This window comes from Chanodichthys erythropterus, chromosome 4 (assembly GCF_024489055.1).
Source record: "Chanodichthys erythropterus isolate Z2021 chromosome 4, ASM2448905v1, whole genome shotgun sequence".
NCBI lineage: Eukaryota > Metazoa > Chordata > Actinopteri > Cypriniformes > Xenocyprididae > Chanodichthys > Chanodichthys erythropterus.
In genome coordinates this window covers 21790256-21808053 of record NC_090224.1, presented here as the reverse complement: position 1 = coordinate 21808053, position 17798 = coordinate 21790256, and the positions used below count along the sequence as shown (strand labels likewise).

General features: G+C 32.5%; 2 protein-coding genes across 5 annotated transcripts; both read right to left on the bottom strand.

Moving 5' to 3' along the window:
* Positions 1 to 3456: 3456 nt before the first annotated feature.
* Positions 3457 to 16236, bottom strand: LOC137019246 (elongation factor 1-delta-like). 4 transcript variants are annotated; one of them, XM_067384500.1, is made up of 9 exons: positions 15985 to 16236; positions 13532 to 13613; positions 9765 to 9879; positions 9525 to 9596; positions 7653 to 7724; positions 5533 to 5617; positions 3972 to 4270; positions 3659 to 3853; positions 3457 to 3570 (listed from the first exon to the last, which is right to left on the bottom strand). In XM_067384500.1, exons 3-9 carry the CDS (start codon positions 9876 to 9878, stop codon positions 3532 to 3534), a joined length of 876 nt encoding a protein of 291 aa, XP_067240601.1. In that variant the 5' UTR covers position 9879; positions 13532 to 13613; positions 15985 to 16236; the 3' UTR covers positions 3457 to 3531. The 4 variants fall into 4 exon arrangements, with proteins under 4 accessions (XP_067240601.1, XP_067240600.1, XP_067240599.1 ...); XM_067384499.1 differs by having other exon boundaries at positions 13532 to 13583; positions 15985 to 16235; XM_067384498.1 differs by lacking the exon at positions 13532 to 13613 and having other exon boundaries at positions 15985 to 16233.
* Positions 9886 to 13525, bottom strand: eef1db (eukaryotic translation elongation factor 1 delta b (guanine nucleotide exchange protein)). The gene has a single exon (XM_067384495.1). The coding sequence runs from the start codon at positions 11644 to 11646 to the stop codon at positions 10744 to 10746; it is 903 nt and encodes a 300-aa protein (XP_067240596.1). The 5' UTR covers positions 11647 to 13525; the 3' UTR covers positions 9886 to 10743.
* Positions 16237 to 17798: the final 1562 nt, after the last annotated feature.

The following is a 17798-nucleotide window of genomic DNA, read 5'->3' as shown; positions in this document are numbered from 1 at the left end:
CTTAATATATATCTATCCAAATATCTATCTGAATATCTATCTTAATATATATCTATCCATCTGAATATCTATCTTAATATCTATCCAAATCTCTATCTGAATATATATCTATCCGAATATCTATCTTAATAACTATTTGAATATCCATCCGAATATCTATCTGACTAACTATCTATCCGAATATCTAACTTAATATCTATCAATCCAAATATCTATCCGAATACCTATCTGAATAACTATCTATCCGAATATCTATCAAAATATCTATCTTAATATCTATCTATCCGAATATCTTAATATCTATCAATCCAAATATCTATCCGAATATCTATCTGAATAACTATCTATCCGAATATCAAACTATCTGAATATCTATCTTATTATCTATCTATCCGAATACCTATCTTTTCAAATATCTATCTGACTAACTATCTATCCGAATATCTATCTTAATATCTATCAATCCAAATATCTATCGGAATATCTATCTGAATATATATCTATCTGAATAACTATCTATCCGAATATCTATCTGAATATATATCTATCTGAATAACTATCTATCCGAATATCTATCTGAATATATATCTATCTTAATATCTATCAATCCAAATATCTATCCGAATATATATCTATCTGAATAACTATCTATCCGAATATCTATCTGAATATATATCTATCTGAATAACTATCCGAATATCGAACTATCTGAATATCTATCTGAATATCTATCTATCCAAATATCTATCCGAATACCTATCTATTCAAATATCTGACTATCTATCTTAATATCTATCATTCCAAATATTTATCCGAATATCTATCCAAATATCTATCTTAAGATCTATCAATCCAAATATCTATCTGAATAACTATCTATCCGAATATCTATCTTAATATCTATCAATCCAAATATCTATCCGAATATCTATCTGAATATCTATCTTAATATCTATCAATCCAAATATCTATCTGAATAACTATCTATCCGAATATCTATCAAAATATCTATCTATCCGAATATGTATCTATCTATCCAAATATCTATCCGAATATTTATCTTAATAACTATCTGAATATCTATCCGAATATCTATCTGCATATCTGAATAACTATCTATCTGAATATCTATCTATCCAAATATCTATCTGCATATCTATCTGAATAACTATCTATCTATCTGAATATCTATCTGAATATCTATCTTAATAACTATCTGAATATCTATCTATCTGCATATCTATCTATCTGCATATCTATCTGAATATCTATCTTAATATCTATCCAAATATCTGAATATGTATCTATCCGAATATCTATCTTAATAACTATCTGAATATCTATCTATCTTCATATCTATCTATCCAAATATCTATCTATCCGAATATCTATCTTAATAACTATCTGAATATCTATCTATCTTCATATCTATCTATCCAAATATCTATCTTAATATCTATCTATCCGAATATCTATCTGAATATCTATCTTAATAACTATCTGAATATCTATCTATCTTCATATCTATCTATCCAAATATCTATCTTAATATCTATCTATCCGAATATCTATCTGAATATCTATCTTAATAACTATCTGAATATCTATCTATCTTCATATCTATCTATCCAAATATCTATCTTAATATCTATCTATCCGAATATCTATCTGAATATCTATCTTAATAACTATCTGCATATCTATCCGAATATCTATCTATCTGCATATCTATCTATCCAAATATCTATCTGAATATCTATCTTAATATCTATCCAAATATCTGAATATGTATCTATCCGAATATCTATCTTAATAACTATCTGAATATCTATCTTCATATCTATCTATCCAAATATCTATCTTAATATCTATCTATCCGAATATCTATCTGAATATCTATCTTAATAACTATCTGCATATCTATCCGAATATCTATCTATCTGCATATCTATCTATCCAAATATCTATCTGAATATCTATCCAAATATCTGAATATATATCTATCCGAATATCTATCTTAATAACTATCTGAATATCTATCCGAATATCTATCTATCTTCATATCTATCTATCCAAATATATATCTATCCGAATATCTATCTGGATATCTATCTTAATAACTATTTGAATATCCATCCGAATATCTATCTGAATATCTATCTGACTATCTATCTGAATAACTATCTTAATATCTATCAATCCAAATCTCTATCCGAATATCTATCTGAATAACTATCTATCCAAATATCTATCCGAATATCTATCTGAATAACTATCTATCCGAATATCTATCAAAATATCTATCTTAATATCTATCTATCCGAATATCTATCTTAATATCTATCAATCCAAATATCTATCTGAATATATATCTATCTGAATAACTATCAGAATATCGAACTATCTGAATATCTATCTATCCAAATATCTATCCGAATATCTATCTTATTATCTATCTATCTATCCGAATACCTATCTATTCAAATATCTATCTGACTATGCGAATATCTATCTTAATATCTATCAATCCAAATATCTATCTGAATATATATCTATCTGAATAACTATCTATCCGAATATCTATCTTAATATCTATCAATCCAAATATCTATCCGAATATCTATCTGAATATATATCTATCTGAATAACTATCTTAATATCTATCAATCCAAATATCTATCCGAATATCTATCTGAATAACTATCTATCCGAATATCTATCTTAATATCTATCTATCTATCCAAATATCTATCCGAATATTTATCTTAATAACTATCTGAATATCTATCTGCATATCTGAATTACTATCTATCTGAATATCTATCTATCCAAATATCTATCTGCATACAGTATCTATCTGAATAACTATATCTATCTTAATATCTATCTATCTGAATATCTATCTTAATAACTATCTGAATATCTATCTTCATATCTATCTATCCAAATATCTATCTTAATATCTATCTATCCGAATATCTATCCAAATATTTATCTTAATATCTATCCAAATATCTATCTGAATATCTCTTAATAACTATCTTAATATCTATCTGCATATCAATCTGAATAACTATCTATCTGAATATCTATCCAAATATCTATCTATTTGCATATCTGAATAACTATCTATATCTGAATATACATCTATCCGAATATCTATCTAAATATATATCTAATCAAATATCTATGTATCTGAATATCTATCCGAATAACTATCTATCCAAATATCTATCTGAATATATATATCCGAATATCTATTTATCCGAATATGTATCCAAATATCTATCTAAATATCTGAATATCTATCCGAATATCTATCAATCAGAGTTCATGAACCCAAACCACCGTCTCTGTTGCGTCTTAAATGACACAAATGTTGATTCTAATACTGAACCGCGTAATAAACATGTTTGGCGAGATGTGAGGAATACGGAAGACAGACACCAAGACAAATACATTTCAAACTCATTTATTAACCGATATTCATCCAGCAGCAGTAGCATGTGAGTGTTTACATGTGTGAGTGTGTTAGATCTTGTTGAACGCCGCGACATCCACACTCTGAACCTGAAACACACAAAACAAACACATCAAGCTTTACACGACACTGGAACTGTGCGCTAACGGCTTCAGTCTGCGTGGGAACATTACTCACGTAGTCCTCGAACTTGGTGATCTCCTCCTCCAGGAAGTCTGTTCCCACCTTGTCGTCCTCCACCACACAGTTTATCTGCAGTTTCTTGATGCCGTAACCCACAGGAACCAGTTTGGACGCCCCCCACAGCAGCCCGTCCACCTGCACGGACCGCACACACTCCTCCAGCTTCGCCATGTCCGTCTCATCGTCCCACTGTGATCACCACGAGAGTGAGACGCAGCATGAGAAAGATCAGTATCAGTATATTGGATGTGTGCATTCGCTCTTAAAGTGACAGCAGCCTAACCGAATCACTGGCGCAGACACTCACAGGTTTGACGTCTAATAGGATGGATGATTTTGCGATAAGGGCGGGTTTTTTGGCCTTTTTCGCAGCGTATTCTTGCAGCCGCTGCTCTTTCAGTCTTTCAGCCTCTTCGTCCACCTCTTCATCACTGCCAAACAGGTCAATGTCATCCTCATCTTCATCCTCATCCTTCACTGGAGCGGACGAGGCTTTCTGGAGAGCGGCGGGACCGGTGCCGTTAACGGTCGGTGCTGTTGACCGCTTCTCCAGCGCCGACACTCGACTCTCCATCTTACTGAGAGCAGAGCGCAGCTCCTCCACCACTGAGACACAGAAACAGAAGAAAAACAAATAAATAAATAAATTATTTAAAATAATAAATAAAAGCTGAAATATTTTTTTTTAACCTAAATAGTAATAACACATAGTAAAATTAAAACAAAATTTAACAAATTAAAATATAAAATAAGAGCTAAAGCAAAATATTCATAAACACCACAATAGTATATAAATAATACTAAAACACTGCATGCAAACTGAAATAAAAATAAAACAAAAAATAGTATTTTTTTTAAAGACAAACTAATAAAAATGACAAAAGCACATAGTAAAATTACTAAAAATTAAACTAAAATTATAAAATAAAAGCTATAATAGTTTATAAATAATACTAAAATAACACTGCATGCAAACTGAAATAATATTAAACTTAAATAGCAATATTTAAAAAAAGCAAAAACGAATGACGAGAGCACAGTAAAATTACGAAAAAAATTAAACAAATTAAAATATAAAAAGGAGCTAAAGTAAAATATTAATTAACTATAACAGTTTATTAAATAATACTAAAATAACACAATGCAAACTGAAGTAAAATTAAATACAGTAGTAACCTAAATAGTAAATAAAAAAACAATAAAAATGACAAAAGCACATATTAAAATGAATAAAAATTAGACTAAAGTTAAAATATAAAAATATAAGCTAATGTAATTATTAATAAAACTATAATAGTATATAAATAATACTAAAATAACACTGAATGCAAACTGAAATCAAATTAAGCCTAAATAGTATTTTTTAAATAACTAATAAAAAAACTAAAATCACATATAATTACTAAACAATTATGAAAAAAATATGCTAATGCCAAAATATTAAACACTATAATAATTTATAAATAATACTTAATATACAATAAAATGACAAAAGCACATAGTACATTTACTCAAAAATTAAACTAAAATTATAATATAAAAATATAAAAATCAAAGCTAATGCAAAATATAAATATAAACTGTAACAGTTCATAAATAATACTAAAATAGCACTGCATGCAAACTGAAATAAAAATAAACAAATAGCAATATTTAAAAAGAACAACGTATTAAAAATAACAAAAGCACATAGTAAAATGACTAAAAAATAAATTCATTCGTTTACAATTTGGACTTGTTACTATTGTTCTGTTGAAATCTAAATTTACTGAATAGTTAGTTTGAGAGTACTGAATGCTTTTCCAAACTGTCCATTCGTTTTCCTAAAAATTACCAAAAGCTATGAGAATCTCTTCAACACCACAAACCTTTGTGTAGACTCTGGTTCTCTAGTTCCAGGTTCTTCATGCGTGCGGCGAGCTCCCCGTAATCAGCAGCGCTGCCTCCGCCGCTCTAAACACACACAGAAGACACACACACACACACACGTCACATCACAGTTCCCATCAGCCCCTGCTCTGATACACACCTGTGCAGTGAGAGAATCACAAACACTACTAACAGAACACACAACTACAGTCGACAGTCTGCTGATGTATCACTGAGATGAAACATGAATTTTGCCTCATTTTGTCAGAACTTATTTTGCACTTGGAGTTGGCTTGTTCATTTTGTTTATGAGAATCCCAATCATTATCAATGATTCAAAACTCTTTAAAAAAATTAAATGATTCATTTGCATGTTCACAGATGTTTCTGTACAATATTTCATATGCTATAAATAGTTTTTATGAACACATATTGTTATGTTGGTACAGGTTTCCCAGACTTTTTTTGTCAGCTGAAGCCGTTTGAGCAAAAATATTTTACTTAAAATCCCCCTGAGATTTTGAGCTAATTTCAATAAGTTAACAACACATTTGCATGTTCACGGTTCTCTGATGTTGATCAATGGTCACATGACATGCATGTAAATAAATAAAGCATTTCATTTTTTTTTAGCATTTTATTTTGATTGTTTTTTTTAACTGCATTCAAACTGAAATAAAATTAAACTTAAATAGTAATATTTAAAAATAGCAAAAACTAAAATTGACAAAAGCACAGTAAAATTATTTAAAAACAAAAAAGATAATCAAAATATTAATAAACACTATATTAGTTTATAAATAATAATAAATAGCACTGCATGCAAACTGAAATAAAATTAAACCTGAATAATAACATGTAAAAAAGAACAAAAAATAATAAAAATGACAAAAGCACATAGTAAAATTACTAAAAACAAATAACTGAAATTTAAATACAAAAATGTACAAATTAAATTCATTTGTTCACATATTGTGTATAAATGAAAAATATTCTTTTAGTTAATTTAGTGATTATTTGAACTTAATCATTAAATTAAACAAAAAATATAATATAAAAATAAAATGCAATTGCTAAAGCAAAATAGTAATAAAAACTATAATAGTATATAAATAATACTAAAAAACTGCATTCAACCTGAAATAAAATTAAACTTAAATAGAAATATTTAAAAGCACAGTAAAATTACTAAAAACTAAACTAAAATTAAAATATAAACATAATAAAAGGTAATGCAAAATACTTATGAACACTATAATAGTTTATAAATAATACTAAAATAGCACTGCATGCAAACTGAAATAAAATTAAAGTTAAATAATATTTAAAGAGCAAAAACTAATAAAAATGACAAAAGCTCAGTCAAATTACTAAAAATGTAACTAAAATTAAATTAAAACAAAATAAAAGCCATTGCAAAATATTAATAAACACTATAACAGCTTTTAAATATTATTAAAATAATATTAAAATAATAATATTAAAATATTAAAATAGCACTGTATCTAAACTGAAATAAAATTAAACCAAAAAATATTTTTTTTTTTTTAAAAAAAGAACAGAAGCACATAGTAAAATTACAAAAAAAATTAATCTAATTCATTTGTTCACAAATTGTGTGTATAAATGAAAAATATTCTTTCTTGTGCTCATTTAGTGATTATTTTAACTTAATCATGCTTCTTGCATGAAACTTTTTAAATTCTATTTGGTTAAAATGATGGTTCTCGCTGAAAAAAACAAACAAAACACTGTCCTATAGGTAATTACCGAGCAAATACATAAATACAGCCTGGAATAACACGCACACCAGGGTTATTTTAGTTAACTAAAACTCTCTCAATGATATTAAAATAACACTGATACAAACCTCACAACAAAGATACACATGTATATGCTCTTATTTATAGTTTCTGCAAAATTGGACCTTCCACAGGACTACACACGAAACATCACGACAAATCCACACAGGAACGCATGCAACAGATTTCTTCTGAAACTTCCTAAAACAACACGCATGCGAGCATGCACACGCTTCACGCCGACTTTGACTTGAGCCGCTTTGGTGTGTGTCTGGCCCACGGCGTTCACACACACACACACACACACACACACTTACAGAAGAGGAGCGGTGGGAGGGGTTTGATATTTTAGGGGCGGAGCCTCTACTTGGCTGCAAGGTTGTCTTCAGCTACAGGAGAAATCATTTATAAGGAAAGTGCAGATAAAGGAAGTCAACAGATAATTTAGGAGAGAAGAACTGGGGCTCTGTTCTAAAACCTAGTGAGCCGCCTACATAGACAGCATATCAAAGACACAAAGGCTGCTCCAAAGGCTAGGCGACATGATCATACTGCCTTCTAAGACAGCAGAATCATGTGAAGCCCTGCAGTAGACAGCTCACTAGAGTTCAGGAAGAGAGTAGAGCTACACAATTAATCCAGATAAAACCGATTATAAACTGGCTGTTGACAACAAAACAGAAGCTTTAAAGTGTCATAAAAGTAACATTTGTTTTACTGTACTTAAGAAACATTCAGAGCTGAACAGGCAGAAGTGAAGGAACAACACAGAAACAGTCTTTTGTGACATTTGAAATCTCTGCTGTAATGCAATCTCATAATACAGCGCAGTGATTGGATTCTCAGCTGGATAAAGCAAACCAGCGTCTCGCTAGTAAAGTTATAATGGATGAGGATTGCGGTGACGTACAGTAAGCATGCGTGAGTCCGCTATATGCGCTCTTGGCGCACTGATCGCACACTGTATTTATGAACATTCACGTCGTTTCCACACACATTCAGGATAATGTTTGGATTTGTTGCTGCGTTTAGTAATTCTGAATGTATCCGTGCACTGTAGTATATGCAGTCAGGGATTTTTTTTTTGGCATCTCCACGTGGTCCTGTTAAGTATCGCAACTTGAACTTAAACATACTGTACACTGTGAATTCTGAAAGATTTTTTTTCCTTGTAATGTTTTTTTTGGTTTATGGTGTGCGTATATTTATGAATTATATGGACTCCTTACATCATTTAGTTATTCGGTATTACAGTTATACAGTTTTGTGTTAATCAACAATCAATTTGATGGTTTACTTTGCTGGATATAGCAAATGATGGCAAAATGAACAAGATAAAAGGGTTAGTTCACTCAAAAATGAAGTTTCTGTCATTTATTACTCACCCTCATGCCGTTCCACACCCGTAAGACCATCTTCAGAACACCAATTAAGATATTTTTGATGAAATCCGAGAGCGATATGACTTTCAAAATCCAGAAAATGACTAAAGACATTGTTAAAACAGTCATGTGATTGCAGTTGTTCAACCTTAATGTGATGAAGAGACGAGAATACTTTTTGTGCACAAAAAAATGACTTCATTCAACATTCTCATTCGTTGTTTAAGTCCAGCGCTTCCGGGTTCTATATCAGAACGATGACTCATTATTGGCCGGCCTCAGCATCACACGTATGCGTCATGCTGATCACGTGATCAGCTTTGGCCAATACTGAGCGTGCATTTGGACGTAAACACTGAAGCCTTCACTGTTACCGCATAAGGATAATGACAGGGGACAGCTAAATAAAGTCGATATTTTTGATTTGTTTTTACGCACAAAAAGTATTCTCGTCTCTTCATAACATTAAAGTTGAACCACTGCAGTCACATGACTGTTTTAACGATGTCTTTAGTACGTTTCTGGACCTTGAAAGTGTTGATTATATTGCTGTCTATGGACGAGTCATAAACCTCTCGGATTTCATCAAAAATATCTTAATTTGTGTTCTGAACGAAGGTCTTACGGGTGTGGAACGACATGAGGGTGAGTAATTAATGACAGAAACTTAAATCGCGCTTAAAATGTTTTATCTATTGACTGCTATTTATATATACCAATTCGATTTTTCCCCCAAATTGTGCAGCCCTACAACAGAGCTTGGTTGTGCCTCTCTAAGAGCAGTCATAGGTTTTTCGTTCAACTCACCCCAGCCAGAGATTTCTGTATGTTTTCTCGTGCTCTGGCGATGTCCTGAAGAATACTGTTAGCTCCAGTGTCCTGAGACGAGAAAGAGAAACCTCAGTGTGTGCTGGTATAGAGCAAGTGTTTCTGTAGCTTTAAACAGTGAATTCTTCAAAAATAACATGTGGAATAGTAGTGCATCATGCATACTGATGCAATAGTACAAGTAGCATGTTAATATGAGATGTATCTGGAGTTTATTACCTGTCTGGGTTGTGTAGGTCCATTCATCTGCTCGTAAAAACGCCTTTCTGCTTCATCGTAACGCGGCTTATCGAACCAGATCCTCTCCTGCGCCAAACAGTCCGCTGCAGTCATCCTGCACAAACACACACAAGACCTGTAACAACCTCACAAAATACTACCTGAAATAAACATTGATTGAGCAATGATGAAATTAGATGAACATTTGATTTTCTATATATTCTGCCTTGATGAAAATGAAAGGATGTTGGGGAGCTAATAAAATGCTAGTTTTTGTTTATTTATTTCAATCAGATTATATTTTACAATCAATGTAATGGAAGTTTATCCACCACAAAAATCAACAAGAATTATGAACACAATAAGAAATAATATGAAATAAATTGCTTCCCAATGTGATATTTAGTACTTGATGTACTAAAATAACAAACTGAAATAGACTTTATAAAAAAAAAACAATAAAAATGAAACAAAAAACTTACTAAAGCATTAAAATTAATGTGGAAATGGACGTAATACTAATAATATTAAATGTTAATGCAACGCAACCATGCAAAAATGACATCAACAAAACATATGAAGAAAACTCAGAACTGAATACAGACAAATGAATCTTTCAAGCCAACACAACGGACAGAACACAACAAGAATGAACATAGAAAAAAAAAATCAAAGAAAAAAATATGCAATGAAGATGGTGGACAAAAGAAGTAGAAAAGGTTGTAAACATTTTATATGTAAATATATAATGGGTGGGATTGATGTTAAACATCGTTTTTAAGGGTTAGTTCACCAAAAACTGTAAATTCTGTCATTATTTACTGACCTGCATATCGTTCCAAACCCATATGACTTACTTTCCTCTGTGGAACGCAGAAGATGATGATTTGTAGGATGTTCAAGAAACAAAAGTAATGCAGGTTTGGAGCAACAAGAGGGTTAAAATGACAGAATTTTAAGTTGTGAGTGAACTAATTAACTATAATGTGTGGGGAAAGTGTGTGCGATCTTTCTTGAGTATAGAGTCATACTTCTGCTTCTGGCTAGAATGGTTTATAGATGTTTTGGTGGATCTCGCCGCGGCTTCTTCATAGAAACGAGTCTCCGCCTCCACATAGCGACCACGATCTAGCCACACCCTCTCGCTGTCGGCATGCAGGAAATAGCGCAGCGCAGCTCCTTGATTGGTGCTGACATCGTTAGAATCCCGCCGATCGCAAACCACAGGCTTTTTTTGCGCAGAAACGACGTTATTTCGGCGATTGGAGCTCGATTCATCGCTGCTGGTTTCCGGGTTTCTCTGTGGCGAGTACAAGTTCTGATAGAAAGACGCCTCAGCTTTATCGAAAAGAGGTTTCTGTAGCCACACCCCCATTGGGGATGGCGGCAGGCAAGGAAGGCCGTTGATTGGCCTTGAAGCAGGTGTGGGCGGGGTCGGGGTTTGTGATTGATAGCCCTCGTCGCAGGGCGTCTGGCTGTTCGGCTGCAGTTGGAGGGATCTTGGGGTTGTTGGTTGATTGGGAAAGCGGCCCACAAACTTACTCTCAGCTTGGTCAAAGTTGGGTTTGTTCACCCACACGGCCTGAACGACATGGTGACAAGCCTCTTGCTCTCCATGGCGGCAGGTTTCTTGCTTTCGGGAGGAAGCGGAAAAGCTCGCAGGAGCAGTTGTGCCATTTTGCTGCTGCAAGAGTCGTAGGTAGTAAAGGCTCTCCGCTCTCTCGTACATGCCGCGGTCGAACCAGACAGTTGAATACTCCGATTTCAAACCTTCAAGAGCCGCGTTGGACAAACACCCCTCAGCGCGGGCAGTGGTTCGGTCCGGCTGGCGTTCGGAAGAACCGGACTGATTCAAAGAATTCCGATGGCTTCTGTTGCGCATTTTCTTGTGTCCAGAAATATAGAGGTGGAGGATTGATAAATAAATGAAAAAGAGGAAAAGGAGAGTGACAGGGAACTGGAGAATTAATTACACAGCAATAGGTTAACATTAAACATGAAGTGTGCAAATTGTGTTTTGCGATGTACAAATGTATTTTGCTAATTAAACTATGTTTGTTTAGGGGAGAAGGGTCTACAAACCACACCCCTTCAAATTACGCCTACTACAAGTTACGCCTCGCGTGAAGAAACATGCGTGGATGTCACGGACTAAATCTTTTTAAGTTATTTATGAAATGTTTGGAAGACGAGCTTATATTGCTTTCGAATCTTATCAAGTATGAAATAACAGCTAGTAGTGAAGCATAAAATAAATTATACTATCAAATTAATACAGACTCATAGCAATTATAGCTAAAAACCTATCCGCCACACCGAAACCTACCCCTTCCATAAAAATAACATTGACTGTAGAGTTTCATTATTAAAATGTGGCATTTTTACTATGGCGTCTGATAGTCTATGTTATACAATCTGTATGCCTTATCACTAGGTGGCGATAGTGAAGCTTAAAAAGTGAGGAAAGTGAAGAAGAAGAGAGACGACATCAGCGATTTCAGAGGGAGGGGTGTGGTTTGTAATATCGGTTTAGGGTCATGTGACAGAAGTTTTAAAAGTTTGTTTTAATTTGACACGGCATAACAAGAAGTTGGAAAAACAACAACAAAAGAAACGTAAAACTGATTTGTTACAAAACCGCTGTTTTAATGGATGTAGAGGTGGTGCTTTATAGATAATAAAGAGACTTTTCTGAGAGCTTTTTAGCATACTGATAGTCCATGGTTAATATTAGCAAAGTACATAAAATTTAAAATTTAATATAAAACGAGTGTTTGAAAAACCTGTTTGGAGACAATAGAGCTGCACGATTAATCGCTAAAAATCGCGACCTTGATTCAAACACCAATGCGATCTCATTCCTAAATGACAACGGTTTGGCTCTGTCTATTAAATCTTTGACAAAATCAAACCGTGGAATTAAAATCTGCCGATGATCCAGAGAGAGCCAATGTCATGTATAGGTATGAAATATTAATATTATCACAGAAGTACTGGGATAAAAGTTTGGAAGTATAGTTTGGATATAAACACTGATGTCTACAGTAGCGAACAAAATAGAGCAAATCCCCTTTTGAAAGTAACTTGACGCTTCAAATAATGATTTAATCAATTACATCATTACGCCAGTAGGTGGCGACAAGTGACTTAAGAAATGTATTTGTCATTGAATCATTCATTCAAGAGATTTGTTCAAAAACACTGAATCAAACACTGAATGAAACAAGTGAATTATTTATCAGTGAGTCATTGAATAATTCACTAAATCAGTTTTTTAAAATAATTCATTCAGGTTAATTAAACATTTTAAATAGTCTGCAGCAATTATTTTGTATTAAATTACATGTTATTTTGTTTAGTTGTCTATTCAGAATCGCGGGAGAATCATGAACTCCGTTTGAAACGGAAAAAATCATGATTCTCAATTTATCCAGAATCATACAGCTCTAAGAGACAATATTTTTACTGAATCATTTGGTACAGCAAAAATTACACACTTCAGCTTTAAAGACAAAACAAGCCACACACACACACACACAAAATCACACAGAAACAATTATGGTTGCATTAAATTTAAACACTGAGCTTTACAATGAAGTCAAGCTGAAAATGAATAAAAAGAAGGAACTGAAATTATGATGTAGTAAAAAAAAGGACAATCAGATTCAGAATGGACAAAACACCCACTCGAATCCATCATGGGATAAATAATATGAGCCAAATCCTGCATCCAGCATGCTGATGGGAGACAGTTTGTCCAAACTCACCTTCAGCAAACAGGAAAAGCGACCAAACAAACGATATGTAGCTCAACTCGTTCTTCTCATCCAGACAAAGGTAAGCAATAACCCATAATGTGTAAACAAGAAAAGTGTTTATGTATATTGAATCTCATAAGAGGCCTTCAATCCTACATGCCTTTACAAAGAAGCTTTATGGTGAAAACATGGTACTGTGATGATATCAGATAGGTACTTTGATATATTATAGCTATACCATGGTACTGAATGATTACCATAGTATTTACCATGGTATAAGTCCAAAAATATGGTATTATCATGGTACAGCATACATGATAGTATTTAGTATCTTGTACTACTTTGTTAGTATAGCATGACTGGACACTGTAGACAGTCATAATTTAATGATTAAGCTAACTTAATTTGCATAAAACTTCGCATCAAACTGGAGTCCAGGCTGAGGACCCCCAGGGGCCGCTAGGGGTCTGTGGAATGGTTTACGAATTAGGTCCCTCACATGAGGATGATATGGAAGCTTGTTTCTGCCATGGAATAAAAACAATTAAAACTTTTTATCTCACAATTTAATTTTTTTTTTCCTTACAATTGCCTGTTTACATCTCACAATTCTGACTTTATAACTAGCAATTGCAAGTTTATACCACTGAATTCTGAGGGGAAAAAATCTGAATTACGAGTTTATATCACACAATTCTGACATTTTTTTCTTGCAGTTGTGAGTTTATGTCTTGCAATTGTGACTTTATAACTTGCAATTGTGACTTTAGGCTATATCACGCAATTGCAAGTTTATATCTCACAATTCTGACTTTTTTCTCACAATTCTGACTTTTTTCTCGTAATAGCGAGTTTCAATTCTAACTTTATAACTAGCGAGTTTATACCACTGAATTCTGAGGTGAAAAAATCAGAATTGCGTGTTTATATCTCGCAGTTCTGACTTTATAACTCGCAATTGCGAGTTTATATCACTAAATTCTGACTTTATAACTTGCAATTTTAAGTATATATCTCGCAATTCTGACTTTTTTTACCTCGCAATTGCGAGTTTATATCACAGAATTCTATTTTTCTTTTCCCTCGCAATTGCGAGTTTATATCTAGCAATTCTAACTTTGGGCTATATCACGCAATTGCAAGTTTATATCTCACAATTTTTACTTTTTCTCGCAATTGCGAGTTTTTCTCACAATTCTGACTTTTTTTATCTCACAAACTTTTTTCTCGTAATTGCAAGTTGCAATTCTGACTTTATAACTAGCAATTGCGAGTTATACCACTGAATAACGGGAGAAAAAAAATCAGAATTGCGTGTTTATATCTTGCAATTCTGACTATAACTTGCAGTTGTGAGTTCTGACTTTATAACTCGCAATTGTGAGTTTATATCACGCAATTCTGACTTTATAACTCAAAATTGTGAGTTTATATATCACAATTCTGACTTTAGGCTATATCATGCAATTGCGAGTTTATATCTCACAATTCTGACTATATAACTAGCAACTGCAAGTTTATATCACTGAATTCTGAGGGGAAAAAAATCAGAATTGCATGTTTATTTCTCGCAATTTTGACTCTTTTTTTTTCTTGCAATTGAGTTTATATCTTGCAATTCTGACTTTATAACTTGCAATTGTAAGTTTAAATCACTGAATTCTGAGAAAAAAAGTCAGAATTGCGAGATAAAAAGTGGCAAATACCCTTTTTATTTTTATTCAGTGGCGGAAACAAGGAATAGGAAGATCATATTTGGGGGTCAGTGGCATCTAAAATATTGAAAACCCCTGACTTAAGCTAATATTATGTAGAATCAAAATGTTTAATGTGTTGGTGATTTATTTGATATTAACATTTAACTTTACAAAAACAATAAAAATACTTCACTATAACTAGAATTAAACACAAACACACACACATTATTTACCACCACTATGCCAACTTTACAGTATAATGACAGTGACTATGACTGTCAAGTACTGAACCTGCAATTAGGGGAAATAGACTAATGTGGATCTTATCATATTAAAGCCTAATCACTCATTTTGTAGGTTCGAAAAGAAGCAGGTGTTATCCAGAGATCATAAAATCAATAAATCTGTAGAAATCTCCGGTTTACCTGGAGATCATCAGATTAAACATGAGAATGCGTCATTATTCAAGATAATCTGTCTGGACTTCCTGCACATGGAGGTGTCAGGCCCATGAACACCAACATACTACATATTTATAAGAGATTAAACGGATCTTCATTATGACAGTGACTGAAACATCAGCACGAGCTCTCTGTCACGTAACAATGATATATTGATTATTTTTACATGAATATAAACAGATGAAAGACGTCTAACCGGCTTTTGAACACCCCGTACATTTACAGCACCGCATTATTCACTCATTTAAACAAAGAAAAGCTATAAATGAGGATAAACACCATCATTTTTCAAACATATACTCACTTTAAACGCTTTAGTTGGTGTTGAATGAATTGCTGCGTCTCGCCGCGCGCTCAAGGAACAGAAGGAGCGAGCGAGACTCGAGCGAACCATTCGTGCTCTCGAGCGGGGGAGATCACTACCACAAAACCGCCTCAAAACTACCAAACATTACACCGATGAAGCTTAAATGTATGTTTAATCACGAGTAAACAGTATACATATAGATATAAATCTCAGTAGTGCGGTAGAAGTCTTTCTAAAACATATTTTGTCATGATATTTTAGCACATGGTACATTCTGTCACCGTTTCCCAGCACGACTGCGTACATGACGCCATCAAATGATGGGAAAGGCCCATTTCTAAGGAAATAGTGAAATACTTTATCTGCTCTTTTTGTGGAAATAAGAGTAAAAGCATAGACTTTTAGTTGTATTCTTAAAGACATATTTATTAAATAAAAATACTTTTTAATAATTAATTAATTAATTAATTAATATCCAAAATGTTACCTAGATTAGATATTTTATTGTTAAATTTGCACGGTGTGAATAAATAAGGCTATAAGGGCACACAAAACTAATTTAAAGTGAATTTAACAGATCAATTTATTCATAGAAACAGTTTCATATGATGTTTACATATTTGCATGTTTACAGTTTGAATCTGTGTGGAATAAATATATAGATAGGCTAGATAGACATATAGATAGTATATTTCCAGCGATAACGATAGCCGATTATTCTAAGTGATATCTGCCATAATTATATGCTTAATTATTATATTTTGAAAGAAATGCAGATAAAAACTTTATTCTCTCCATTTCATCAACTTGTTTCAGAGTAACTGGTATCAGTTATAAACAAACATTACTTAAACAAATATTAACACATTATATTCTGAAGATTAAATTAATATTTATCAACTTTCTGAATGTTATTAATTCATATAAGTACCATTAATATTGAACATCAAACTGGTTTCTTAGCATTTTCTATACACAAAGTACAAATTCAGTGCATTTTCCTGCCCTCTTTGTTGATTGACAGGAGATATCGGCCCTGAATACTGGCAGTTTTTAAACTATTGGCAGATAGCCAAAAGTGTAAAAATGAGCTTTTATCGGCCGATACTGATTATTGGCCGATATATCGGTGCATCGCATAATATATATATAAAATTTAGCTTTTATTGGCCGATACCGATTATTGGCTGTTATATCGGTGCATCGCATATATATATATATATATATATATATATATATATATATATATAGTTTAACTTTTATTGGCCGATACAGATTATTGTCTGATATATCGGTGCATCGCATAATATATATATATATATATATATATATATATATAACATTTAGCTTTTATTGGCCGATACCGATTATTGGCTGATATATCGGTGCATCGCATAATATATATATATAATTTAACTTTTATTGGCCGATACCGATTATTGGCTGTTATATCGGTGCATCGCATAATATATATATATAATTTAACTTTTATTGGCCGATACCGATTATTGGCTGATATATCGGTGCATCGCATAATATATATATAACATTTAGCTTTTATTGGCCGATACCGATTATTGGCTGATATATCGGTGCATCGCATAATATATATATATATTTTAGCTTTTATTGGCCGATACCGATTATTGGCTGATATATCGGTGCATCGCATAATATATATATATAGTTTAACTTTTATTGGCCGATACCGATTATTGGCTGATATATCGGTGCATCGCATAATATATATATATAGTTTAACTTTTATTGGCCGATACCGATTATTGGCTGATATATCGGTGCATCGCATA